Genomic DNA, 27,275 nt, shown 5'->3' on the forward strand with positions numbered 1-27,275 from the left:
ACAGTTTTGAAAATGTAAGTGCCAGCACAGAACTGTAAATGCAGTATTGATTCTTGATGAAGGCGACAGAAAATTCATGGGCTTCAAAGTGTCTTGAGGCAGAACTTAAATATAAAAGGCTACAAGGGTGAGTTTTGAGTACACGTGCACATCCTGTAAACATTCTGGCCTGCAAACACATTGCTTACTACTGCAAAGAGCTGAGCACCCACTGACTCCCATGGTCTCCTTTTGGGAATAAAGCACCAGCAGTGTTCTGCAGCTGGCAGAAGCCTTCATGGCCTGTCTATATGAGCAAAGGCTTTTGGTATTCAGCAACTGCCTGCCAGGCACCCTGTGCCCAGTGAAGACAGGGAGAATACATCAGCTTCAGCAGGAAGAAAAATCAAACCCACTGTCAACCATTTTCAGCACAAATACATGCCGTCAGGCAGAAGCATATCTGGGCACTCTTTGGACCTTCCTCAGAGTACTGCTTATCTATGCACATTCAGCTGTCAGCCCTGTGCTACTTTTAACTAAGGAATTAATGAAGAGCACATGGAGACCACGAGCTTCCTGCAAAACATGAGGAGGTGAGGGATTGGTGTTTTCAAGCTCAAGCAGTAGCTAGTGGCAAACAAATTCCCTAATAACTCCACTTTTAAAATAGGCAAATAATGCTGTTGGTTAAGTAGAAAAAGTATGATTCATCACAGTAAAGGGATGATTTTTACTGCCTGTTTTGATAAACAGAATTGTTTGTGAGTGTCTGATTAACTTGGAGAGATGCATATAGAGCTCTGAAGATATAAAGGACCAAGAGTGTTAATTATCAAATTAAAACCTTTTTAAGAGGAACTAAGGTCTGTTCCTTCAAAATCTACATGCACATATTCAGCTGCAAAATAAGAGACTGAGACGCTCCATTTTTCAGCCTAGAAACAGATACCTGCTACTCCAGCAAGAACAAAAGGAATAGCGAGTGATGTTCAGCATAATGGATCTATTCTACCGCTACTTTAATCTAAAAATGTGGGACATCCTGTAGATAATAAACAACTCTGATGCAGTTAACAACACACAGTATTATATCTTTGGCCTATACAGATAAGTAAGTCTTATTTTTAACTACTCCAATCTTTATACAGACACCATACTATGGAACTGAAACGTTCTTCTGAAAATGTAATTCATAGCAATAAAGCAAATTATAAATATTCAGAAAATCTGTTTCTTCAATATAGTGAGTTTAATTTCTAAAAAGAATTTGAGAATTTGTTTTCCATGCTTTTGGTTACCAAGGCTTTCTTCTACAGTCACATGCGGTTTTTAATAATCCTTTTTATTACTTCAATCCAAGATTGTCTCTGAATGACTTGACTTACTGAGCTGCAGTTCTGAAGAAACCCTACACATGGACAGGTTGACCAAAAAAAATAAGAGACCTGGTGAAATTGCAATTAAGCCCTGCAGTACTTAAGAGTATAATAATCTGTAGTCATTGCAACAAGACTGGGATGGGTCAGCAGCAGAATTTGGAAGAATGCGCAACAGCTTTCTCTCTTCATTAAATGCTCTAATCACCACCTTGGACTTCTTTTGCCTAGTCCCTCGGGTCAGTGCAAGTGACCAGGTGTAGCTCTCACTGAACAGAGCCTCTAACTCCCATCTATTGTAGCAGCTCAGGTAGTTACCTGATCCAACTCTTTCCTGCACACTAGCTCCTGTGGCTGCTTACATGGGCACTCAGGAAAAGCAATCTGAATTAAGTAATTCAAGAAGGATCACCAATGCCACATTAAACACTTGTGTGGACATTTTAATTCAGAACTGAATTGGTCTTAATTAATTAAAATAAAATGAATGAGTTTATGAACTGAATAAGCATCCACCCAAGGGTTTATGGTGATATAACTAATCTGTTTCATATTTATGGTTTAAATAATTCAAGTTACAACGTATAAACAAGCCCTAATACAAACTAACACAGTAGGGCTCACTCGAGGTACCGCCATGCTGGCCTCAGGGATTCCTGCTTCATTTTCCCATTGTGAGAAACACTAAGCGAGAGCAAAACAGTATTCTAGGAATAAAACTTCCTCAATAACGCTTCTAAGTGAAGACATCTAACAAATTTCCATCTTGGAAACTACCTGGCAGCAGTCTCTGAACAGCAGGGGAGGGTTTCCTCCCTGTTGTTCTGGGAGTGAGAAGACCATGCTCACCTCTGACCAAAGCGTGGGGGCACCGGTGGAGTCACTGAGCAGATTTAACCAGCTGAAGCACCCAGCCTCTGCAGTGCCACCGGTAAACTCTGCTGAGTCTCAAGACATGCACCTGCACAACATAGATTACTGACTGATGACAAATTTGCATGGCAATATTCAATGGCTGTTCCTTTGATGGAATAATAAAAATGACCCGGGGCATGAGTTGCTTAGAAGCAGGATCCTGCAACCAGCCAGCATCCTGCCTGAAAGGACCTGCCACTTTTTTGGGTCACTGGGATAACCTGGCGCTACAGCTGCCCACGATTGCTGTCTTTGTTCTCATCACAGACCAGATGCCTCGTGGCTCCATGTCACTGTGAAATGTTGCTATTTTCCCGTGTATCTTTAAAAAGTGTAGTGAAAACCTGAAGAATAAATGTCATCAGTTGGAGAAATACTTATTAATTTCCATGCTTCAAATGTAATCTAAAAATAAAAAGCAGCTTCAACGCATTTTGTTGTTAAAAGAAAGCATTCTAAAATAATCTGTGAGGACCCAGTCTGATGAAGACTGTACGTTCATGAGTCATGGCAATAGCAGCTGAGGATATACAACAATTATTTACACAAGAATGAGCTTCTTCCAAACACGCTCGTTCTCTCTCCCCCAACCAGATATTCCATTATTGCTGATTCGCTGGTAAAACACTTCTTAAAACACCCCCAACAAATATTGTTCTCTAATCCATATGCCATGCAGAAGCTTATGCTATTAACAGCATCTATTTTTCAATCCTCAAAATTAGCTGTAAATTCTCTAATGGATTAATTGTATTATTCTATTATTTTAACAGGAATGCATTGTTGTAGAATTATGTTGCAGCATTACAGTTTGGGCAGCCTCATATAATCTTCACAGCAGCTGGAAATGTAATTAGCATTAAAACCAAACGGCCTCATTAAACATCCCTTTCCTGTAAGAAGTGACACATTTAAGGGCCTCGTCCCACACGTTCCATTATAGCTGCCACAAGGCTAGAATAATCCAAAAACGCATTTTTCAGTTCAGCTAAGCAAAGTCCACTTCTTAAACCCTGGAAATGTTCTGCAGCAGATCTCAGGAAGACACAAGGATGCTGCTCTGTAGTGGAATACATGGTCCCAGGGGAGTGATTACAGGCCTCATTTTTGAACCAGGAGCTTCCATTTTGCAATTCAAATATAAAAATAGACAACTGCTTTAATTGCCTTCTGTGTAAAAATCAGATCTGCAACTTCCAAATGCATTTGAATTCTTTTAATCTGCTTCAAATGGCAAATCTAAGCACACTGATAATTTATAATTCCAGCAATAAAGAAGTAAACATCACCCACTGCTTTCCTTTGCTATGAAGGCTCTTCTGACACCATGCACTTTGGGCTGAAAATGACCACTGGCTTTAAAAATCTCTGTGGATCTTTGGTTCCACTGCAGTAAGCAGATACACTGGTTAGTTTTGCTCCCTCTCTATAAAGGCAAAAGGTCAGATTTTTAAAAAGTTGCCTATAGTTTTGCATGAATTTTGGTGCAAGTTCTGGCCAGCTTCTCAAAAGACATTAAGAAAGTGTTAGTGCATGCGAGGAGAATCTATAGGCAATCTGCATTTAGATCTAGAATATATTTTTTTTCACTTGCAAAATTAAGAATACATCAAGTGTGCAATTTTGGATCAATGCAAAAAATAAAACTGAAAAGGGATTTCAATTTTTTATTCAGTCCTTGAGCTCAAGCAGTGTAATATTTCAGCAGATTTAAAATACAAATGTTTTCCTGTCTGTCAGGTCATTTTATATTTGGAATTCAAATTTTTAGCTACACTTGTTAATATCTAGTTCAAATTTGAAACAGTAATGTAAATTTGAGTAAAAATGCTTCTATGATTCACCTAGAAAATATTGAAATATAATATGCTTATTTTCTGGAATTTCCTTCAGATAAAAATATCTTCTTAAGTCAATGTGCTTTTATGAACAGCCCAAGTTCCTTCAAAATTATGCTTTTCTTCAGAGAATGACAATTTGCACCTCTCTCAAAACATACACAAAACAGTGAACAAAGAAACACTTAGTAACTCTGAAAAGTGGTTGTGTTGCTGGGGTTTAATAAAACTGGAGCTCTTGTTTGGAAGTCTGGACTAAGTTTTACGTACCATTTCTCTCTCCTCTCCGAACATCCTGGAAATGGTCAGTGATTTTCAGCAATACATTAATGCTCTATGAGCTGCTCTAACACAGCAAAAATACCTGGCTGGGACCAGCGTCCACATTGCCTGCTCACTGTCTCACATCAAAAGGACCATTGGGGGTTTTACACAGTCTTATTAAGAGGCTTCGTCATGGATGAGAACAGGATTTTGGGGTATTTTCAGGCTTCAGGGTAACTTCATACCCAGTTACATTGCAGGAGAGACCCCGCTGTCTTTCTTAACGGGTATTCAGAATTACATTTTCAAGACATCAGAATATGAGGGTGAAGGAAGAAAAACCATAATTACCTCAGTTCTCCGTACCTAAACCTAGAGATAGTCTGGCCTAAAAGTATGAGAGGAATTGTAACTGAAATATTAATACCTTTCACATGGGATCACAGCAGTTATTAAACAAAATTCAGGAGAACAGAATGGGCCCATGAAGTGCTTTAAAACACAGTTACCCTTATTAGCTACCGATCCAAACAAAACCACTGCTTTCAAAGTACAGGCTGAAAATAGGATCTTTGTAGATAGATTTCAATAACGCAGCAGGCACTTGGAAAAACCAACCAAAATATCTTCTCCCTAGACCACCTCCCCAAAAGTACAGGCAGTGGCAAGGCTGTGCTTCTCCTTTGCTTCCCCAGACAAAGGTCTCACCCAAATAGCATGACTGTTTAACAGCCCAAGAGTTACATGAGAAAACATGAGAGGCAATCACTGGCAAAGCAGAAGGGAGTCGGAAGGTTTAAAAGCAGCACTGGCAACACATTATTGAATTTCTACTGATTGGAATATTCTGGAAAGCAAAGTTCAAAATATTTACCTATTGCAGTTAGAAATAATCAGCAGTAGGAATAAAATGATCTGGGTATGGTTTATGAATAGTAGTTCCTCTAATTGCACAGATTTCCCACATTTTGTTTTCTTCTTGTTATTCATCAGAAACATTGAAAGGCCTTGCCTGTAAGCGTTGCCAAATTTAAACAATCCCTCTGCTGACTGGGAGACTTAACTTATATAAACACATTGACATATGCATTTTTACAGAGCACTTTTTAAAGATCCCTGGTTGGAAACACCAAAGCATCAAGGCTTAGCAAGTGAAAAAAATAGCATTTAAGCATAAAATGAATGGCTGTTTTAATGCAGATTCTGGGAGTGGGGCAGCTAAAGGTTGCATGAATGGATTTTGTTTTGGCACACTTGATTTTCTTTAAATGGCTTGAGTGAAAGTAAATGGAAGAGCATGTATGTTCTCCCTAAAAAGCAAACTGTAAAAACCCAGGTGCTCCCTTCTGTGGCCCTGTCCACACTATTGGGCTTCAATCTTTACATTTAGCATGCAGACCTCAGCTATTCTAGTTTAACAGAGTAACTGCTAGCAAGAGAAGATTGTCATCCTCTGCACAGACAACTATTAAGAGAGTCCTAAGGCCCCTGGGCAGCAGATCAACCAACAAACCTGCCCTGAAAGTCCTCGTCACCCAACCCAACCTTCCCTGACCCAACTGATGATGCCTGTCTCACACTGATTTACCTCTTGGCTCTTCTGATATCCTGGTCTACTTTGTTCAGCCCCAGTCTTTATCCCTTTAAACTCCCCAGTCCTACACCCTGAGACGGGTTCCTGAACACCAACCCCTACAATTTTATACTAAGCAAACGAAGATTTAAATGAAGCAGGAGCAGGTCTTCCCTCTTCTCAGGAGGGCACCCCAAGTACAAGGTTAGGAAGTCACTGTCATGTCATTCTTTGCCCACAGAACAGGACACAGCTCGCTAGCTCACCCACGGATTTTGGGGATGGGAGCTGTGGCACTGGGGGACTGATCTGTCCTCACTGCCCTGTGGAAAAAGTTGGGAGTATTTCTTGGAGGGGGATCTGGAACACAAATGGAGGTTTAAAAGTACCTAGGAGGAGAGGCTGAGTTCAACAGATTTCCTTTTCTCTCTTTAATATTACTGATTGTCTCAGACAACTGTCTGCTTGGCAATAGAGCAGCTGTGGAGCTTTCTTCTGACACTGGACTTTGCTCATTGTACAGGGTGTCTACGTACCTAACCCAAATGTTGCTGAATCCCTTACCTCTCCTACTTACAGCTGAGCTTTCTCCACACCACTTAATTTCTCACCATCCGCTGTTTTCCTCTTCTCATTTCAATGAGTTTCCTCAGAGTACAAGTTACATGCTTCCTCCTCCCCTCTGCCTGAGCACTGCAACTCGAGGAACAAGGATGGGGGAAGACAGACGCACCAATTCTTTAAAATGAAGGCCACCAGAAATGTGAAATGGCAAAACAAGACATTTTTCCCTATTCAGACTCCTGCAAGCAGCTGAAAGGTTGCAAGCACTTGTCTCTTGATGAACACAGTGATAAAAAGCTTCAATAATATTTCAAGCAAGAGAAGAACCCATCTTCCCTCAGGCTTCTTTATTTCAGAAGCACTTCCTTCTCCAAAACATGGCCAGGAAATGACATTTCACCAGCACATATACAGCCCTGCAATAAAACAACAGCACACCCAGAAACTTTTCAAATTCACATCAAGGCAAGCAGAACAAGATCAAGGTATTAATGACAAAGGTCTGCTGAGGAGACAGTCAGCCTTCTCTCTTGATATTGGCTTTGCTGATTCCCAGACAGCCCAGTGTGGCTTTAAAAACCTTGTGCAGGCTGCTGGAGCCATCCCAGCTGCATCCAGCCAAGGAAACATGCTTGGGCAAAGAAAATTCACTGTTTCTTCCTGGCTTCTTCTGCCATAAGTGAGAGGGCTCCTTATCAGGCATGAGAAACCATCCCATCAACTGATATAATCTTGCCATTTAGAAGTTTGCCTGTGCTCCCAAAGCCAGAACTGTCAGTTATCATAGCCGTGAGGGGCTCTCGGCCCTCCATGGTAATAAAGGTTTCCATACTTTCTGTGCAAGATGAAATTTTAGGTGAGTTAAAAAAAATACACCACACTTTTGACTATAGCATGAATAACAACTGTGGCCGAGTTTAATTTCTTTGTCTAACTTCCTGTATATAAAACTTCGCTGTCAGAAGCGTTTATATTGTACTGTGGGAGTTTCAGCGTCCATCAAAGAACTTTCATTAGGGTCTTCTGTGGTAAAATGATTTGCAGTCCTGACACTGAAAAATGCTTCGTGCTGGGGGAGCTTCACTTCTGTCCAAGAGGAGGATTACCGTGAGAATTAACTTGTTTCTGGCCCTGCTGTGGTATACTGGAATCCCTCACACAGTATAATCTCCCTTCCCTTTTGCTTGGAGATTGAGCCTGACCATAGACAGAGCCCATCTGTCACTCACGATGCATACCTTGAACAACCTCAATACTCCACCTTCCAGCAGAAGACATCGCTCAAATCAAACCCCAGATGCAGGCTCATCTGGTGCTTACCATCTGCAGCAGACCACCCCAGAGCGTGATCTCTTCTACCCACTCTGGCCGCTCTACAAAATACCTAATGATGATGCTCACAGACAGACCAACTGCAATGCAAAGGCATTAGATGTCTGCATCAAAAACCATGACTTTCACCTTCATGACTAAGTCAGCACCAAGGCAATGTCAGACTTTAAACCTTTCTGCTTAGTCGCTATGGGGCTATCAAAACCAACGTAACCTATAAACATATGAAGTATATGAAACACGTGCATTCTTTTAACCTTCTGCTTGTCAGTGACAATACAATAATGAAGACGGAGGATGGGGGACTTGTGACACTACAACATCCCAATATGAGTATTGATGTGCTGAACTTATATAATAAGCATAACGGTAAGGTCCTCCATCAGTAAAATTACAGATTTTCTATCTCATCTTATGCAACTACCAGGTGTCAGAAAATAACTTTTCCTATTACCTAAAAGGTTTTTTTTGTCCACTGAACTATGTTTTAAAGCATTAATCTCTGAATAAATAATAAGAGCTTTTAGTCTGATAAAGATATGGATACAAAATGTTAGCACTTGGAAATCTCAAGAAAAAGGCAACCTTTCAACCTTAAATATCAGCTTGACTCTCTCTTTCTTCCAGTCCTCTCCCAGAAAAAACCTCCCATTAATTTCAAAGGAAGTTTAAACAGATGAGGTCATGTGTTTTGACCCTTACCACTTTTGACATTAAAAATAATTGAATCTATTGTTGCAGCAAATAAGAGCCTAATAAAATACTTGTATTAGTATTTATTTTTTGATAATTACTGATGTTCTTTGCAGGTGGAAAAGCTTGGGTGCATGCCTGTAGGACACTAATGGGAATTTTTTTTTTCCAAGTGTCACATTTATCAGTGCACTAGAAGAAAATAAGCCTGTATTACGAAGTTTCATGCTGGCTCTCATTATGCCATCTCACAAGCTTGTCCTTTGATTTATTATAAAAATTAAATATATTTTCTCAGTGAGATCAGAGGTATTAGATGAGAGGTCATGGAAATGCTGGCAGGAAAATGATAGTTTTCTGCATGTAAAATCTTTTGTATTACACATTCTAGGTTCAACCAATGCTGCTGAATTGCCATGGGGGTCTGGTAGGATCCTGGTGGATTCCTGTTCCCTGGGGTTGGGGATGATAGAAACTGTGGGGTCGCCAGCTCTCGTACAGTTCAGAAGTAAACCTCTCCCCCTGCCTCCTGCAGGGTGCTCAGCAAATTTGACAGCCTTGTCAATTTTGCTGCAGTTAGTAGCAGGGGAGCTGACAGGAATACCAATTTTGCAGAGCAGCTGCAGGATACTGTTAGCTTACTAGAAATGATTTTTTTTTTTTAAAAAAAGAAAGGTTTTGGATTCAACTGAGATAAAACCCAGTACTACAATCGACAAACATTTCTGCAACCTGGAGACCCAGCTTTTAAATTAGTTTTTCAGCCACTGAAGTCCCTCTTACTAGGGGAGGAGATATGCTGGCATATCTAGTAAAGCTTCTTATTCCTCTGAGAAGATGAAATACATGTTTTTACTCTGGTTTTAATCACTGTGTACTTTCCAAATGTTTTGGTAAATGGGGCAAATCTACGTAACACTTCTTGTAATGCCCAGAGCAGACTGAGCAGGTGTATTCAAGCCAGCTTCAAACTAATCAGTCTAAACAGCAGTATGCTGCTCAGCCTCAGCTCCCAGAATACCAGGCTTTTGCAGGCTTTTGCAATCCATGGTAGGTCCTGAACTGCCGTGGTTATCCTCCTAGTTGTAACCAACTAACCCAGCATGCTGGAACTAGCTTCAAAGTAGTTGTCACCACTGCATCCACATATCCCTAAGACCTGTATGATTTTCATGGAAATCCTGCTACATTGCACTATGGTTACAACTGATAGAGAACATGAAAGACAAGCCTTTTGTTTTGCAGAAACATGTCATTTTTGGTGACAATAGGTTCTCAGCTGTGAAACCAAAAAATACGATCATCACTCAGAGTAATACAGCCATCTATTCTAGTTCATTAGTCTTTGCCTGACGAATCAGAGAGCAGCTTAAACAGCACACAGTAAAGAGCACCTTCAGGTATGAACCCTGAAAACCCCTATTCTGCATTTAACCTCATGCAAGAATTTGCACTTAGCTAAATGAGACTTCACACGCAATTATGGGCTATTTTCAGGAGCACAGGCTTCGGGGTGCCAGAAGGTACAGTCAAGCCCTGCCTGAAAGCTTCTACTGTGCAATAAACAGGTCAGAGAGCAACTGGGCTGTAACTCAAGCCTCGTCTGGCACTTAAAGGAGCAAAACAGTCACTCCCTGCTTTCTAGTTCTAGTGAGAACAATAAGAAATCAGAAGAAAATTCATGTTTCTCACAGACAATCCAGGCTCAAGACTTGCAAAACCACATGGAGTAATTATTAGTTATCGTGGAAGAACAAAGAAAAAATAAACTGTCTAAATAGATCACAAAGCTTGAAAACAAACACGCCAGGTTAAAACTTCTACCATGTGCATCAGTGCCTGAATCTGGGATTCTTGCTTAGATCAATTTACAATATAAAAACATGTTTTTGCAGTTTTCCGTACTTATTTTTTAATTAAAAAGAATCTTAAAACTAGGAGTGTTAGAAAGCGATGGTAGAAGGAGAGATGTGGCAGAAAGAGAGATTTGTTTTTCTCAGAAAACAAGTGACATCTTTCCTGCCCAATGGAACAAATAATTCGTGGTTACACAAGTTACTCAATACAGTGTCAACTCCTTTGTTATGTATTTTTCTCACTCTTCTATTAGCTCTTACAGGAGTTTGAATGTGACTAAATCCTCCACTAACATTGTCTTTTCATACTGCCATTTCCTTTACCCATAATCTCCTGTTACCTTCTAGCTCTAGTAGCAGAACCTGAATATACAGCTTCGGTGAGCCGCTGCTTTAACTGTAGTGCACCCAACACACTGTTTGAGGTTTTTTAAAAGTAAAAGCTGGTAACAAAGTTAAAGATTTCTTAGAATCTGAGAAATCTCTCCAAGCCAAGCTTCAACCTTTAAAAACATATAGAAATTGGGGCTGCATTACAGATTTTTAGCCGTGTTGAACAAACAGTTCCAGATTAACAAACCAACCCGACCACAACTATTACCTGCTGAAGTGTGCTTAAATTTTTCACTCTTCTTCTTCCTCCATTTCCATGGCTTAAAAAGCCTTCCTAGAGTAGCAAATTTGCTTCTTCTTCTGATTGGAGGCGTATGAGTCCCAGGTACTAGAGAATCTGAACGCATTGCAGCCAGTCTTTCCACTTCCTCAGCTGTAGTTTCAGCAAGAAAAGGAGAGAAAAAAAAAAGGGGGGGGGAAAGTGAAATAAATGCTTTAATAAATTATCAGAGAACCACACAGATGGTCAAAATTTTCCATGGTTACAGAGAAAAGGAAAAAAGGGAAAAAACTGTAGTCATCATTTTAACATTATTTTCTTTCCTTTCAGTGGAATCCATAATCTACTGTAAAGATGAGTATTAAAATCAGATTCAAAAGGAATATAGATTATTACAATACCAAAGTTATAATCTTTAACAAATTTTTCTGCATTGCTCTAGACAGCTGGCAGTCCATCCACCAGCCATTCCTGGGGAAGCACGACAGAGACTGGGGAAAAGAAAGCTCCAAAAAATGATGCGATACTACTAAAAAGAAATATTTCAAGTCTTTTTTTTTTCCAATGGAAAGAGACATTTCCATGAACTAATGTTTATCAAGAGCAAGGACCCTGATAAATAATGACCCTCTAGTATAGTTACCATGTCCATTAAAACTGCCTGGGTTACAAAAGGGGCTGCATTAGGAACTTCCTAGTGACAGATGTGCTAAAAATTCAGAAGGTTCCTTCTAGTCCCACTTTTCTGCTCACTCATTCCCCTCCAATTCTTATACTTACTTTTAACACAGGGACTTGGAGAATTTTAATTCCACACTTAAGGCTGAATTCCCTAGGGGGATTACAGGTTTTCACTGAGCTTCTGTTGTTAAAAAAAATTAGCTTTCTGCAACATTTACACTGTAATACATCATGATAGTCTCAATACTTAAAAAAAATTTTCCCTGATGACAGCAAGAGAAGTCTGGGGGTGGTCACTTGGCGCAGTTACACTGCATAGTCCTCCCCTCACATTTGCAGGGAAAATGTATGCTGATAGTTTTGAGAAATAACATGCCTGTGATTAGAGGCACAGAAAGAGGTAAGCCAGGATCACAAAGGAAAACATCGACACAGGGAAGGTACCAGTAGCCCAGGAGAGAGGGTCTCTCCATGACACAGCTGCCAGGGCTGCAATACGCTCTCCCAGCCTTGGGCTGAAGCATGCACTCTCTCCCTAAAAAAAAAAAAATCATCTGCATAATTCAGTCAGCATACAGGAGGGGGTTTTGTGGGGTTTTTTTAAGTTGTTGCTGTTTTTTTTTTTTTAAGGGATACCATTTCCCAGGCTTGTGTTGTAATGCGACACTGCCAGTAAAACTGATTTGAGTGGTTTGCACACACAGAGTCTGGATGCATAAAGACAGGACACAGATCGTCATCCCTCCTGCTCTGAAGACAGCAGCCCACTGTTTCTATTTCATCCCTAGTATATTAAGCATTGACCTCAGCCATGAGCATGGGCTCAGGAACCTCAGCAAAAACATTGCTCTGAAAGGATGAGCACACCCACTCCACTCTGACAGAACCACCAGAGATTTTGGCTGGCAAATTCTTACGTGTCTCAATGGAAATTTTTCCAAAGCTTTAAGTGTGCTGAATTTAGGTTGGTTTTCATGGGAACAGCCAGAGACAAATTTCTAACACAAAGGAGGTTTCATTATCAGAACTCCAAACTGAAATGCTATTTGAGCCCCTCAGGTTTTTGCAAGAAGGTTGGTTATTTTGTTATTGCTCTTTTGTTTGTTTTTAACATTGGCAACACAATCCTTTTTCCTGTAAAATATCACTTCCAGACACAGCTGCCTATAACTTTCCAGAGAAAAAAAAAGGTAGTCAGCAAGACAGACAGCCCGTGTTTCAGTGGAAACGGTTAAAAAGAACTATTCTTTGGGGTAATGGAGACAAAGACAGACATTTCTGAGAACATCTTCTTTCCACTTAAAGCAGAAGAAAAAAAGGTAATCCGGCCAAAGCATTTCATTCTGTTCCAGCTCTTTGTGCCTGACTGCTTAGAGAAATACCTTCTTAACCACAGAACCCGTTACAAAACTCTGCCTTGTACAGGGCCTGGGACATGCTAAACTGAGGCTGGAAATTGCCTGGTTATGGTAAACAAACCATGGGGTAAAAAGAAGAGGAAATCAGAAATTTCCTTATACTTTCTGATTTCACTGGAACTTGCTGGGCTTTGAAGACCAGCATGGGATGCAGACCACCTCCCTCTACACGCAGATCCAAAGAAACCATGCCTTTTCCCCCTCCTCCATTTTTAAGATGCCTCTAGTTAAAGTATGTAAGATCACACTGTGTTCCACTGCTGTGATCTTCTAGAGGTGTTACTAAAAGTAATGGGCTGCTGCTATTTCCTTTGCTGCCTTACTTGGGGGATAGAGTGTAGAAGCGGCCCATTGAGCAAACTGGGAATACACACTACTGCTGCTGAATTAGGCTTCCTGCTGCATAAACGCACAGCTGAAACGTACTAAAATTCCTCTTGCTGCTCACCCTCTCTCCTTTTCCCCATCACTGGGCCACAATTTCTGCTACCCCAGTGCCTTATTTACTAAATCTCAGAGTTGCAACAACAACTCTTTGAGAGCTGGTCCTAGCTGGTACTGCTGAGGCCATTCCCTGGAGAACTGACATCCCTTAAAGATTCTCTCCTCATACATCCTCTTTGTCCCACACCAGCTGTGCTCTCACTGCCCCAGGAAGCTTTTCCCATTCAGGGTAAATGAGTACGGATTCACAGTCGAGCAAAACTAACATCGGAGTCAAAAGGAATTTACCCAAAGGGCAGTTTCATTAAAAGCCAAACACAGCATCAAAAACACTTCCATATTTTGACTGGTCTTCCCTGAATTTCAGTATCATCTCTCACATGGATCTGTGCCCTGGGAGTCCTACTGTGCTCTCCATCAGCCATGAACACGGCCCTTCTCCTTCATTCTCTTGAAACACACACAGCTCCAAGCTAATGCAAGTAACAGCTCTTTTTCGCTCTTGCTCCTATTTCTCAGAAAGACTACCTCATTTTTTTTCATGAAAAATGCTCTCAAGAGCACTGCTAATTCAAAGCGTAATAATCACTGGCTAGGAATGAACTACATTAGCATAAAGCCATGACAGTTTTAATACAGCAAGAATAAAAGCAGACCATGATGCGAGAAGTAAACGCCAGATTTCTGCACTCTTCTTTACTGCTGCATCTTTTACTTGAGTTGGCCAGGTTTCTCTGCCTTTTTGGCTCCTAATGACTATTGACTGGCTGTGGGCTGCGACACCCACTGCTGACAGCAGGCTCCGTAGGCTGGTTTCACACCCTTGCTGTTCCCAAAAAAGGTGGTTCTTGCTCCAATGGAAACCAACCCAGGCCTTGCACTTTTTTTCTTTTTCTTTTTTTTTTTTTTTTTTGGTTGTCGTTTTGTTTTGCCTTCAAAGAGGAAAGCAGTCCCAGCAGTCCCAGCTTGATCAGACTGCTGAACTGGAAGAGGTAACTGCCATGTGCATTAGTGCCTGCAGTCACACTGGTGAGGTCTCATCTTGAGGCTGGTACCACAAATGTGCTATTTACAGGTCACAGTTGCTGCTGATAGTTGGTGCTTTTGGGCATTTGTTCTGAATTTTTTCCAGAATCTGAAACATCTTCCTGAGACACAGAGAGATGCTGGGACCTGCACTTACGGCAAGAGGGTGATGCACTCCCCTCCCACTTTCTTCTGTCCGAGCTGTCATCTCAGAATAGCAATGGGGAGACTAAACCTGAGCGCTTTTCACACCCGGTTTGGCTGTGAGATAGCTCTCAACATTTTACTGCAGGCCTTAAGACCTTTTAAGTTCATATAGACTGAAGGGCTTAAGCAAGACTTCTAGTTTTAATGAGAAAAAGCACCACAAAGCAAAATATTTTGCATCCAGGTGATGTTAAAGAAATTTTACAAACATGATTGAAATATACTACAAAGATGTAAAACATTAAAAGGTCTAAAAAGCTAATTTCTTCTTTTACCTGCTTTTTTTTTTTTTTTTTTTTTTCAATTTGAAGCTAACCCTCAGCTTGAGGGTTTTTTTTCTGGTTAAAGTCACTTTGAGGTTTGTGGGCTGTAATATACTGCATGGAGACAGACGTGGACAAAATCAGCAGGTTGAGGAGGTGCAGTTTGAAAAGCAGTTCTCCCAAACAGTCCAAGAAGAAAGAGGCCAGGCCATTTCAGACCTATTCTGTATGTTCTTATGAGCTTCCCACATCTTTCAATAGGGTGTTAATTTCCAGAAGGTCCAGTAAGAGGTCACCTACTTTCTGGATTTGAGAAGCGTAGCAGACAGATCAAAAGCCCTCCCAAAGACAGCATGACTTGAGTTTTCCCAGAGAATGACAACCAGTTTTGTCATTCCCAAATCTGTCTGGGAATCACAACATCTGTTAATGTTGCTGATACATAATATACCTAAGCTTCCATTGTAGAAAAAAACCCCACTCTTAACCGCATTCAGGTATACAGAGCAATTTCATTGCTGAAGCCCACCCGTCCCACCCATGATCTTTAATATTACCTTCCTCACTGGTAATCACACTAGGTTTTCTCTCAGACCATTTCTTAACACTCCTCATTCATAATCAGACACATGATTATCTTAACAGGCAATTTACTTCACAAAGGTAGATTCTGTGCTTTGTTATATTTGCGCAAATCAGTAGTAACAGGCTGAAAATAACCTTGGCCCTAAAGATGCAATTAACTAAATGTGCCATTTTATTTAATGACAATAACTTTCCATAAATAAAAAAGAATAACAACATAATACTCCTTATTCCCAATCCACATCCAACCAGTCTTTCTTCTGCAGATTACATTCCAACAAACTCCTGTTGCAAGGTTTCTTTTGAACTCTGCACTCTGAATATACTTCACTTCAGACTGCACATACCTTATTCTAGCAGCTTTGTTCAATACAAGATGTAGACGCATCATGTGTCTTTTTGAAATGACAGGAAACCTGAACGACTACTCTAATTGCTGAGCATTTATGTCTTCTCTTTACCTGAACGGGAACACTTTCAATTAAAAAAACACCTTGTTTTTCTTTCAAGAAAATGGTTCGTTTTCTGCTCTTCTATTATCATCTGTTCAGTTATTTCCCTTTAATTTCCCTTTGCACCTGGAATTAATTTTCATCAGCCCTGCCTTTACTATTTCAATTGCCCATTTAAACTTTTCCTAACTTCTCAAAAGTCTGTTTTTCCGTGAAAGAGGAGGCATGGCATGCAGCAGTCTAAATGCAGTCTTGCCAAACGAGGATGATTACCTCTTTGGTTGACAACAGCTCCCACTGGATGTATGCATTTGCAATGGCACTGACTGAGTTGGTGTAGTGAGTTTATGAGCCATGAAGAGGCTGTCAGTAGCTTTCCTTTGCATGCTAAGCAGCACTCACATTTTCCAAACCCCTGCCAATTATTCCTGCTCCCCAGGTGTGCAGCACTTTGCATTGTATCCATAAACTGAATCTCTCCCCCTTTACACTTGCCTGTTTCAGCACAGGTATCAGACCGTGTTACAGCTCTGCTGTCTGCTGTGATCTCTCTTTCTCAGTGTATTTATTTCTCTTGTCAGAACAGAAGTGCAAAGAATAGCTTTGGAAGTCCAATCCCTTTAGGACCCTGCTTTTGACTTCCCCACATTTTGACGTAAAACCTTAATTATTCATGCTGATTGCAATCTGAAAGCTATTTTTTTAACCTCTGCAAACTACACTGCACTGCATGCATCACACTCAATGCCTTTATTGATATGAAATCTCTCAAAACACCAAGTATTCTCTGTATTATAACATAGTACACAAGATTTTGACTCGCAACAAAAGTACTTTACCAGGTTCCTATAAACCCTGCAATTATAGAAAATAAGGATTGTTAGATTTCACTGATATCAGCTATTTTGTGTATTCCTTATTGCTCTTATTACTCACTGGATTTTCCATCTCTTAAGTGTTTATTATATGTAGATTCAAGGCTAAATCAAATAAACAGTACTGCAGCTTCTCACTTTTGGGCACCCAGACACTGGAGCAGAACTCAGAGGTCTGTCCTACGCACCACACACACTATGGGGAGACTCAGCAGCTCCAAAACGGGACTCAGAGCAGCCACTACAAATGGAGCACAACTGGAGGCCAACCAAGAGAACAACAGGGCCAGCAGAAGTAAACCAGGCATCTTACTTTTCTTGGGCCTATAGGAAGATGATTCCACAAGTACCAGGAATTGCTCCTGTAAGAAACTTCAGCTTGGAAGGAAGGGAAATTTTACCCATCCTAAATGGCAAGCAGGAAGAAGATGCACAGTTGGTGCTTTTCAGAAAGCAGAGGCAGTAGAATGAGATGCAAGGAGTTTTCTGTTAGAGCAGGTAGAGCACTTATTTGGAGGACAGGAGAACCACAGGGTCACTTTCACCCTCCTCTTGGCAAAGCTCAAGCCCACATCTCCCATTTTCCTTGGGAACACTACCACACTTCACACTATGACAGATGGGAGAGCACTCCCCATCTATCCTACTAAAATTGTGTTATTTTAAAGAATTCAAAATCTGAAAGAAAGCATGAATGGAAGCACAGCTCCTGACAGTTAGGGCACCCATCTCTGTCAGCACAAACACCCTTCTCCCAAGACTATTCCTGGGCTTTACCCTGGGTTAAATAACGCAAACCACCTCCTGCTTCACTCAGGATTGAAAGAAACTGCTGGTCACAGCTGTGGTTTGTTGAGAGCCTGATCCTGTGCAGTTCTGCACAAAGGAGAATAAAGGGAAGTGAAGATACTGCCTCTCAGTGTCCTTTTCTTTCACTTCTGGTAGGGGATCTTCTATCCAAGGCGTGAGGGGAGAGATGAGAGAGGTGAGGCACTGTCTCCTAGATCCTCTCCCCAAAAAGCAGGAGAGGATGGATGGGTACATAGAGGCCCATTGGCAGAGCTAGACAGGCACCCAGCGAGAGGGATCCACATTTCAGCCTGTGAAGAACTGCCATAAAAAACTCCTGTTCTGGCATAAATGGCAGCTATGAGCAGAATATCCCATCTAGAGCGTTGCCTCCAAAGCACCCTCCTCATACTGTAATCACACTGCCATACTGAAAACTCATGTATGGAACAAACTTGGCCCTTTCTAAGTTGCCATTACAAAACCAGGCTCTTGGAAAGCCCCAGCCCATTGCATGCAACCTGGAGGGGAGCAGCCTCTAAGCGCAAACATGTTGGGAGGTGAATGAACCCACATTTATAGAATAATATAGAATCATAGAATGGTTTGGGTTGGAAGGGACCTTACAGATCATCTGCTTCCAATCCCCCTGCCATGGGCAAGGGCACCTTCTACTAGACGAGGTTGCTCAAAGCCCCATCCAACCTGGCCTTGAACACTGCCAGGGAGGGGGCAGCCACAACTTCTCTGGGCAACCTGTTCCAGTGTCTCACCACCCTCACAGTAAAGATTTTCTTCCTTATATCTAATGTAAATCTACCCTCTTTCAGTTTAAAACCATTACCCCTTGTCCTATCACTATGCTCCCTGATAGAGAGTCCCTCCCCACCTTTCCTGTAGGTCCCCTTTAAGTACTGGAAGGCCACTGTAAGGTCTCCCTGGAGCCCTCTCTTCTCTGGGCTGAACAACCCCAACTCTCTCAGCCTGTTCTCACAGGGGAGGTGCTCCAGCCCCCCGATCATCTTTGTGGCCTCCTCTGGACCTGCTCAAGCAGGTCCATGTCCTCCTTATGTTGGGGGCCCCAGAACTGAATGCAGTCTCCAGATGGGGTCTCACAAGAGCTGAGTAGAGGGGAAGAATCCCCTCCCTTCACCTGCTGGTCACGCTTCTCTTGATGCAGCCCAGGATGCAGTTGGCTTTCTGGGCTGCAAGCACACATTGCTGGCTCATAGTCAGTTTTCCATCCACTACTACCTCCAAGTCCTTCTCTGCAGGGCTGCTCTCAATCCACTCTTCGCCCAACCTGTATCTGTGCTTGGGATTGCCTCAACCCATGTGCAGGATTGGCCATTGCACTTAGCCTTGTTGAACTTCATGAGACTTGCACGGGCCCACCTCTAAGCCTGTCAAGGTCCCTCTGCATGGCACATCCCTCCCCTCCAGTGCGTCAACCGCACCGCACAGCTTGGTGTCATTGGCAAACTTGCTGAGGGTGCACTCAATCCCACTGTCCATGTCTCCAACAAAGATATTAAACATTGCTGGTCCCAACACCAATCCCCAAGGAACACCGCTTGTCACTGCCCTCCCCTTGGACATAGAGCCATTGACCGCAACCCTTTGAGTGTGACCATCAAGCCAATTCCTTATCCACCAAGTGGTCTGTACTGGGTCTGGCTGAGCCGGAATTGGTTTTCCCCTGTAGCAGCCCTCATGCTGCTGTGTTTTATGTTGGGAGCTGGCAGGGTGTTGATAGCACACTGGTGTTGTGGCTACTGCTGAGTAGTGCTTACACAGCACCAAGGCTCTTTCCGACATTTCCGACCCCCCCACAGTGGGACGGGGTGGGCAAGATCTTGGGAGGGGACACAACCAGGACAGCTGACCCGAACTGACCAAAGGGATATTCCATACCATATGACATCTGCTCAGTATAAAGCTGGGAGAAAGGAGGAAGGGAGTGGGGTCACCCTTGTTCCTCTGAGGCAACCACTACGCGTATCGGAGCCCTGCTTCCTGAGAAGGCCCAACATCACCTGTTAATGGGAAGTAGAGAATAAATCTGTTTTCTTTTTTTTCCTTCTGTGCGTGGACCTTTGCTTCGCTTTGCTTATATTAAAACTGCTTTTGTTTTACCCACAAGGGTTGGGGTTTTTCCTATCTTATTTTCTTTCCCCTCTTTGCCCTGTTGAGAAAAAAAGGGGAAGGGGGGGGAAGTGATAGAGCAACTTGGTGGGTACCTGGCATTTAGCCAAGGTCAAACCACTTCATGGTCCCTCTGTCAAAACCATGTCTCTCCAAATTATAGACAAGGATGTTGTGAGGGACTGTATCAAAAGCTTTGCACAAGTCCAGGTAGATGATGTCAGTTGGTTTTCCTTTATCCACCAGCACTGTAACCCTGTTGTAAAAGGGCACCAAATTAGTCAGACACAATTCAACCCATTCAGTTTCTGAGACTGAAACCAAACTGTCGATAAAATGGAATTGACCTGCCTACTCACAACTACCTGTGTCCCCTAGCACATAGCATTAGAAAAATACAACTCTTTAAACCTCCTTGAAAGGTATTTTGCTGAGCCTATAAGGAGATTAAATCTCACAACACCAGAAAATTCAGAGGAGAAAGCTGAGCACGACTCGTACCCACAGGACTATTGCAATTCAAGGCTCTAACATTACGTGCAACAAACAAAATGCTACCAGGCAAAACAGTTGCAGTGGTGTTTGTGACCGTCATCTTACAAATGGGCACCAACCACTGGCAACACCAGTAACTCCTGCAATACATGTGCTGGTTTTGGCTGGGATAGAGTTAACTTTCTTCATAGTAGCTGGTATGGGGCTGTGTTTTGGATTTGTGCTGAAAACAGTGTTAATAATACAGAGATATTTTCATTATTGCTAAGCAGTGCTTACACAGAGTCAAGGCCTTTTCTGCTGCTCACTCCACCCTGCCAAGGAGTAGGGTGGGGTGCAGTAGAAGCTGGGAAGGGACACAGCTGGGACAGCTGATCCCAACTGACCAAAGGGATGTCCCAGACCATATGACGTCATGCTCAGCATATAAAACTGGGGGAAGAAGCAGGAAGGGGAGATGTTCGGAGTGATGGTGTTGGTCTTCCCAAGTCACCGTTACATGTCATGGAGCCCTGCTTTCCTGGAGATGCCTGAGCACCTGCCTGCTGGTGAATAAATTCCTTGTTTTGCTTTGCTTGTGTGTGTGGCTTTTGCTTTACCTATTAAACTGTCTTTATCTTAATCCATGAGTTTTCTCACTTTTACTTTTACAGTAACTGTTTATCAGTTACTTATCCACAAAATAAGTACCTGTTTGTCTGTCTGTTATGGGACAGAATATTCTTACTTATGGGAATAAAAAATATTAAATGCTTCTAATTCCTTAGGAGATTTTTGGTGGACTGAGCGATTTCTGATCTTTATCCTTTGAAGTTTTCATAAGTAGCAATATCCAATATTTTTACTTCATTTTACTAAAAATACGCACTTTAGAAGACTATCTTTAGACTATTCAGAAACCTGAGAGGGGCGTGTCTTCTTATTAAAAGGAATCCCGTTCAGGAAATGGCATTACAAACATTAAGCTTTCTAAACAGAATGGTACCATCTCACCACTATCATCATAAAGATAAAAATTTAAGTTTTTTACACTTTAATGGCTAGGAGAAAAAGAGCAAAGTACCTCATTTAAGAGCTAGAAAGTTCAAACCATTCCCTTGTAAACTCTATATTGCTTCTCTTGGGAAAAAAAAATTCTATTTCTGCTCTTTAAAGAAGCTGGTAGGAAGTTGGCCAAGAGGAAAAGAGTAATTATACCAAATGGTACATTTATAATGAGCGTAAATATGAGGTTTTTTTTAAAAAAAAGTCAGTAACAGTCTAGCAAAAAAAATATGTTTCACTGGACTCTGAAAAGAGACAGCCTGTAGCAGGAATTTAAAATAAGGGCTAACTACTTCTGCTTTGAGTACCTAAGTGCAGCTACATATGGTCTTCTCTGATTGCCACTATAATGGGAATTCTTCTGTTGATTCAAATGATGGTTAGTTTAGACCCTTGGCAATGGTGAAATACCTGTTTCGGCCCTTATGGTAAAGGCTTGAGTTTCAGAGATGAATACTCAAAGGAGAGAAAAATAACCACGATTCCTTTAAAGTCATGAATAAAGCATGGTGGATTGCTGCCTAAAATACACGGAGTATTTCTATGTGGTTTTCATAGCTATGATTTCACTTTTTTTCCCCCTCTTTTTTTAGCATTAAGTTCTAGGGTGTCTCATGGTTGCTGAGCTCTGCAGGCTATTGCTCTTGCTCAGTAGATTTAGAGGAAAGCCTCTTATTTTAAAAAAGCTGTTGCCTTTAAAAAAAGATGGAGCCCATCAGGTAATCAAATTGGTATATCTACCTAAGAAATGTTACAGTCAAAGGAAGGATCTATGCACGTAGCTTCAAGTTCATGAATAATTCCAAGTCCAGCAACCAGAAATAGCTCAGTAAACGAGAAAGAGTTTAGATCAGAGCTAAGGGGAAAAAAATACTACAGGGAACCAAGAAAACACGATAATTGAAAAAGCTACTGAAATAGTTCCAGCAGCTTTATACATAGCAGGGAGAAACGAATGAAATTCTGACCATACCAAAGTGAACAGCAAAGGTCACAAAAAGTAGAATTAGCTTACCCAAGCCATCTAGTAACTGGATGACCATCCTGGGAATTAGAGATATATTTTGTCCTCAGGGCTATCAAAATTTTGCAAATGAAGGTAAAATACAGCTCTCTGCTCTTTTCTTATGACTAATGAGATGAGCAGGAGGAGCAAGGGAAGATGAACCGCATTACGTGTGGTCCTTCTTGTGTGGGGCTGAGACATGCTGGTTGCATGCTAAAACATGCCTCCTTATTGATGTCAGATACTTTACTCGCCAAAGCTGTAAAAAAGGACCTTTCCAGCAAGATAAAATTCACCTACAGAAAAAGAAACTGGCAGAGAAGACATTACAGCATGGTCTTAATGAGTGCTTTCCTCTGTATTGATGGGAATGATCCCTTTCTGTGGTGTTTGAGAGAGGAACCAGTGGCACACTGCGAGTTCCAAAGGCGAGCGGAGCGCAACAGTGGTGCGACGGGGTGTGCCTATCCAGAGCCACCTGACCATGAAACTGGCAGTAAAGTTCATTTTGCAACATTGTGAAGGTAACTGTGATAGGCGTCTGCATGAGATTTCATTTCAATACAAAAGTAGGATAAAACCCAACCAAAGCCTGTTATTTCTTACAATTAAAACAAAGTAACCTTTTCTGACCCCTTCATTGCTGGCACCGGACAAAGCAACAAACTGATGAAATCTGACTTGCCTGAATGCTGAAAATTTCCTCTCAAAGTTATCAAGATTCTGCTACCAAGTAGATAAAAAAAACCCCAAAACACAACAACTTCAGGCTTTCTGAGCATTTTTGACAATATAAATTGCCTCTGTCCATATAACCTATGAAGAACAGTGTTCTTAGAATTAAGTACCAATCTCTTTCAGGCAAAGTATCTGTACAACATCCTACAAGTGTCACAGATCCCGTTCTGCAAGCCAAATGTCAGACTTGCACATACACTCTTCCAACTGAACTGAAGTCTTTGCCACCCAAACCTGATTTTCAAAAATATCTACTTAAACAGCATTTGGTTTGAATTAGCAAGTCAGAGACTGGTCCGAACCATGACATCTGGCTGAGTACCTTAAACTTTACAAGGTTTATGACGATGCTCAGAATGACAGATCTCCCAAGCATTTTGCTACAAGGGGAGGAAACAAGAAACAAACAAAAGATATGTTTACAGGTACTTACAGACATAAAAATGGAGCCTGGTATACCACAAATGCAGTAGTAACGCAAAAATCTGAAGTAAATGAATCATAGCAGGTGAAGAACACCTTCATTTGTTTGCTAATCACAGGGAATATCTGTACTAGTCAGAGCAGCTGAATTCTAAAATTACCACCCATCTTCATATAGGCTTGCAATTTTAATTTTTTTTTATTTATCACACAGGGCCCAATGTCCAAAGAAGACTGAGGGTAAGAAAAACAAATCAAAACAACCCAAAGAAAAATATTGCCAAAAAGTGTGTTTCTTGAGCCTCTGTGCAATGCCAGAAAATGTATTAGACGCCTGTCTTGCTGCTTAGTGAACAGGCTGTTCTGCCAACTTGAGATGAATAGGAGAAAAAAGGATCAGTTCACTGGAACTACAGGATATCCCTATTTTCTTTTAGGCTCATGGGTTTCCATGCACAGCACAAGGATATTGAGTTCACAAAGAAAATGGTGTTTGATTCAGATGACAGAAATGCATAGAAAGCCAAACCCACATTAGTAATTTGAGTACTTTCCTAGAGTCAAACAATGCAGGCAAAATGCTGTCCTTATTTAATGAGACACACAAGAAAGAGAAAAGAAAATACCTCCTGAATTCTAGCTTGTTTATACATGTGACTTAGGGGGGAAACTTTGAAGGAAAGGAAGCTACATAAATGAACCTCACGAGTCCCTCCTTACTTTCCCATTTTGATATCATGTCTAATTCTCTACAATGGCTGCTAAAGGAGCCAAAGACTGGCAGCCATAGAGAGTAGACAGTCAGAAATTGCTCTTCTCAATTCAGATGCTGGAGCAAGCAGCAAATCCCATCTTAAGTGCCACAGCAGATTGCTATAAGACAACCCCTCACCCTTATGGCTATAAACCAGCAGACAATTACTTTGGGGCTGTAAATATTAATAAAAGCTTTAGTCATCTCACTCTTCTATTTCTTGACAGGGTACAATTCAGAATCAAAGTTCCACACAAGTCTCTGCACCTGGCTTTTCCTTCAGGCTGAACCCAAATTTCAACGTTATTTCTACAGCAAAACCACTGTGCTAGCTAAGGAGAGCATCCTGTCTTGCTGGTGCATGGGAGGAGGAGAGGGAAGAGATCTTTCAATACTGGTTCAACTTCTGGTTCAAAGAGCTTCCACTGTCCGTCTCTGTCTGTCTGTCCGTCCATCCATCCATCCACCTGTCTGTGCACTTGCACTGCTGACTGTTCAGTCTGTGAATCTGAATTTTTAGCAGTGTTGACATTTTAAGTAAATTGGAAAGTAAAATGAGAAAGATAAGATGCTATAAAGCTCTATAGCAGCATGACACACATACTCTTTATATCAGTTCAATTTCAGCTGATGTAGAAGAAATAACATTTCTACTGAATTTATTTATTTACTTTACCAAAAGCAAGCTTGACAAAGTCTCCATGTTAAAAAACCATTGGAGCTGCACACATGCTGCGTCAGATAGTATCTGAATATTGGAAACGTCAAAGCAGCTGTACATAATGGATAGGTAAAGAAAGATAAAGCCTGTGCCATAATCCTTATGACATGGACTGCTGGCATTAGGGACCATGGCTATGGTCCATGTGGATGTGAATATATGGATCACCAATACTTCTGAGAAGCCTGCCAATACATGGACTGTGGATGCAGTAGACTACAGTGGCATTTCCAGGCCTGGCTCATTTGCCAGGATGTAGTTAACGAGTATTCTAATTATTTATCTTAAAATCTCCAGTGCATTCAAGTCTGCTTACCAACATTTCCATCTGTTGATTCTTGAATCTGTGTTAAAAGAATAACTAACATTCAGGACAACAGTATTTATGTTCCAGCTGTACATCCCGCAGTCCACTGCTGAAGATATTGTTATCAACATTTCTAACAAAACTTAGACACACCTTTCTTGAAATGACCTGATATTGTCAGTGTTACCATCATTACACTTCTGTGCTTCCAGAACTTTACAAGGAAAGATTGAAAATAGCATTACTGTTTTTTCAAACAGATAATCAACTTCTCTTAGGAGGCAAGGTGAAATAAAAATCATTATCTGCTACCAAAATCTCTCAAGATAAATTAAATAATTGGACCCATTTTCATTTTATTCCCTGCACTCCTGTTGCACAAAGCCATTAGACTAATGGCCTGAAAAATGTCATACAAAAGATGACAGAGGGCAAGAATCTTCTCTTAAGTAGTGATAGGGGAGGGCGTCTGCTGAACTGCAGCATTAAGCCATGTCATCCCAGTCTTGGGCTGCACAGCTCAGAGCAGGAGGAAGGAAAGAGAAGATTTGAAGTACCTCATACATACTTTCCAAAATGTCCCAAGCAACAGATACACTGGGCCCTTCCTGCACAAAAGGTCATACATTTTAAATTGCAACCTTTGGGCTTCAGATATTCAGTAAGTAGCTGAGACTGAACACCTCTTCTAGTTGGGGGCAAAGGAATGGGTACAATAGTAATCTCAGTTACACAAACGAAGGTCTTGGACCCTGCATGTGTCTCACCCTGGTCCATGTCCTGACTAGCATACTATAAAGCATACATATGCAGAAGCCTGCCTTCCTCTTCTCTTTGGACACAAGTTTACTTATTGGGAAAAAAAAAAAGGGGGGGGGGAAATGGGAAATGTTGGGCTTTTACTCCTGAGTTATATTTTCAAACCTTCAAAATTTCTACTATGCAGAGAAAATCTGCAGAGGCTGTCAGTCAGGTCTGATCATCTCTTATTTGTGGTTTTTCTCACTTGGGATACAGATTTTTCCTTTGGAGAGGAACAGTGCTTGTCCGTGAGATCTCTCTCAACAGCACATCTTCATGATGGCTGATGGGCACTATGATTTGGGGGTACTTTTTAAACAGGGTGGCCTGGGCATAGCCAAGCCAGAACGACATGTCTAGTGGTTCCAAAGAAGCTTCAGCAGGTGGTTTTACAATGACTGATTTTATCTTTGATTTAAATTATGCTGTGTGTTCATTGTTTTTCAGAGCAACAGAAATAATTCATCATCTTTTGAATGTAAGAGTCTCATCCAAAGGCAGAGGCTCTGCTAGATCTCCCTCATCTTCAGTAAGCTGGACCCAAAGCCAGGAAAGTCAGGGAGAGATGACAGTGATAAAACCAAATATTACCTTATTCCTCTCCGCCCAATCCTTCCTCAGACAAAGAGACTAAAAGCAACAGACCAGTGAAGATTCATATCACTTCACAAGAGCCAAAAACCAGCAAGAGGACAGTTTTCCGGCTCACAGGGATGGCAAGAACATCACTGTTTTCGGAGAAGTGTGCAAATCAAAGTCACAAAGGAAAAAGGGGGCCTCCAGGTATATCCCAACTTCACCCCTTTGCAGCATCCATTTAGATAATGGCAAACATCACAATACGCTCCAGTTTCTAAGAAAGTGATTGCAACATCCAGCTAGAGCTGGCTGAACCAGTGCATACTCTGGTGCTGCCCTTCAATTGCTCCAGTGCCCTGATGCTGGGTTTTGGGATTTGGGAAGATGTGCGAGACTTGGCATGATCGATTTAACAGACTACAAATATATCCCATTAATCTTAGACATCCTGTCAGACTGTCAGCAAGGTGGTACTACATCCACTTATGCTGTGCTCCTGAAATTATGTTCTGGCTA

At 41.4% G+C, this 27,275-nt stretch overlaps 1 protein-coding gene across 7 annotated transcripts in view; it reads right to left on the minus strand.

Moving 5' to 3' along the window:
- PHACTR1 (phosphatase and actin regulator 1) overlaps window positions 1–27,275 on the minus strand; it is a 318,012-nt gene that overhangs the window by 120,405 nt on the left and 170,332 nt on the right. For all 7 annotated transcript variants that reach the window (XM_074871786.1, XM_074871767.1, XM_074871795.1 and 4 more), the window contains one exon: window positions 10,995–11,159. In XM_074871786.1, coding sequence (XP_074727887.1) covers window positions 10,995–11,159 — 165 coding nt within the window. The remainder of the gene's footprint in view (window positions 1–10,994; window positions 11,160–27,275) is intronic.

Source organism: Strix uralensis, chromosome 1, assembly GCF_047716275.1.
Source record: "Strix uralensis isolate ZFMK-TIS-50842 chromosome 1, bStrUra1, whole genome shotgun sequence".
Taxonomy (NCBI): Eukaryota; Metazoa; Chordata; class Aves; order Strigiformes; family Strigidae; genus Strix; species Strix uralensis.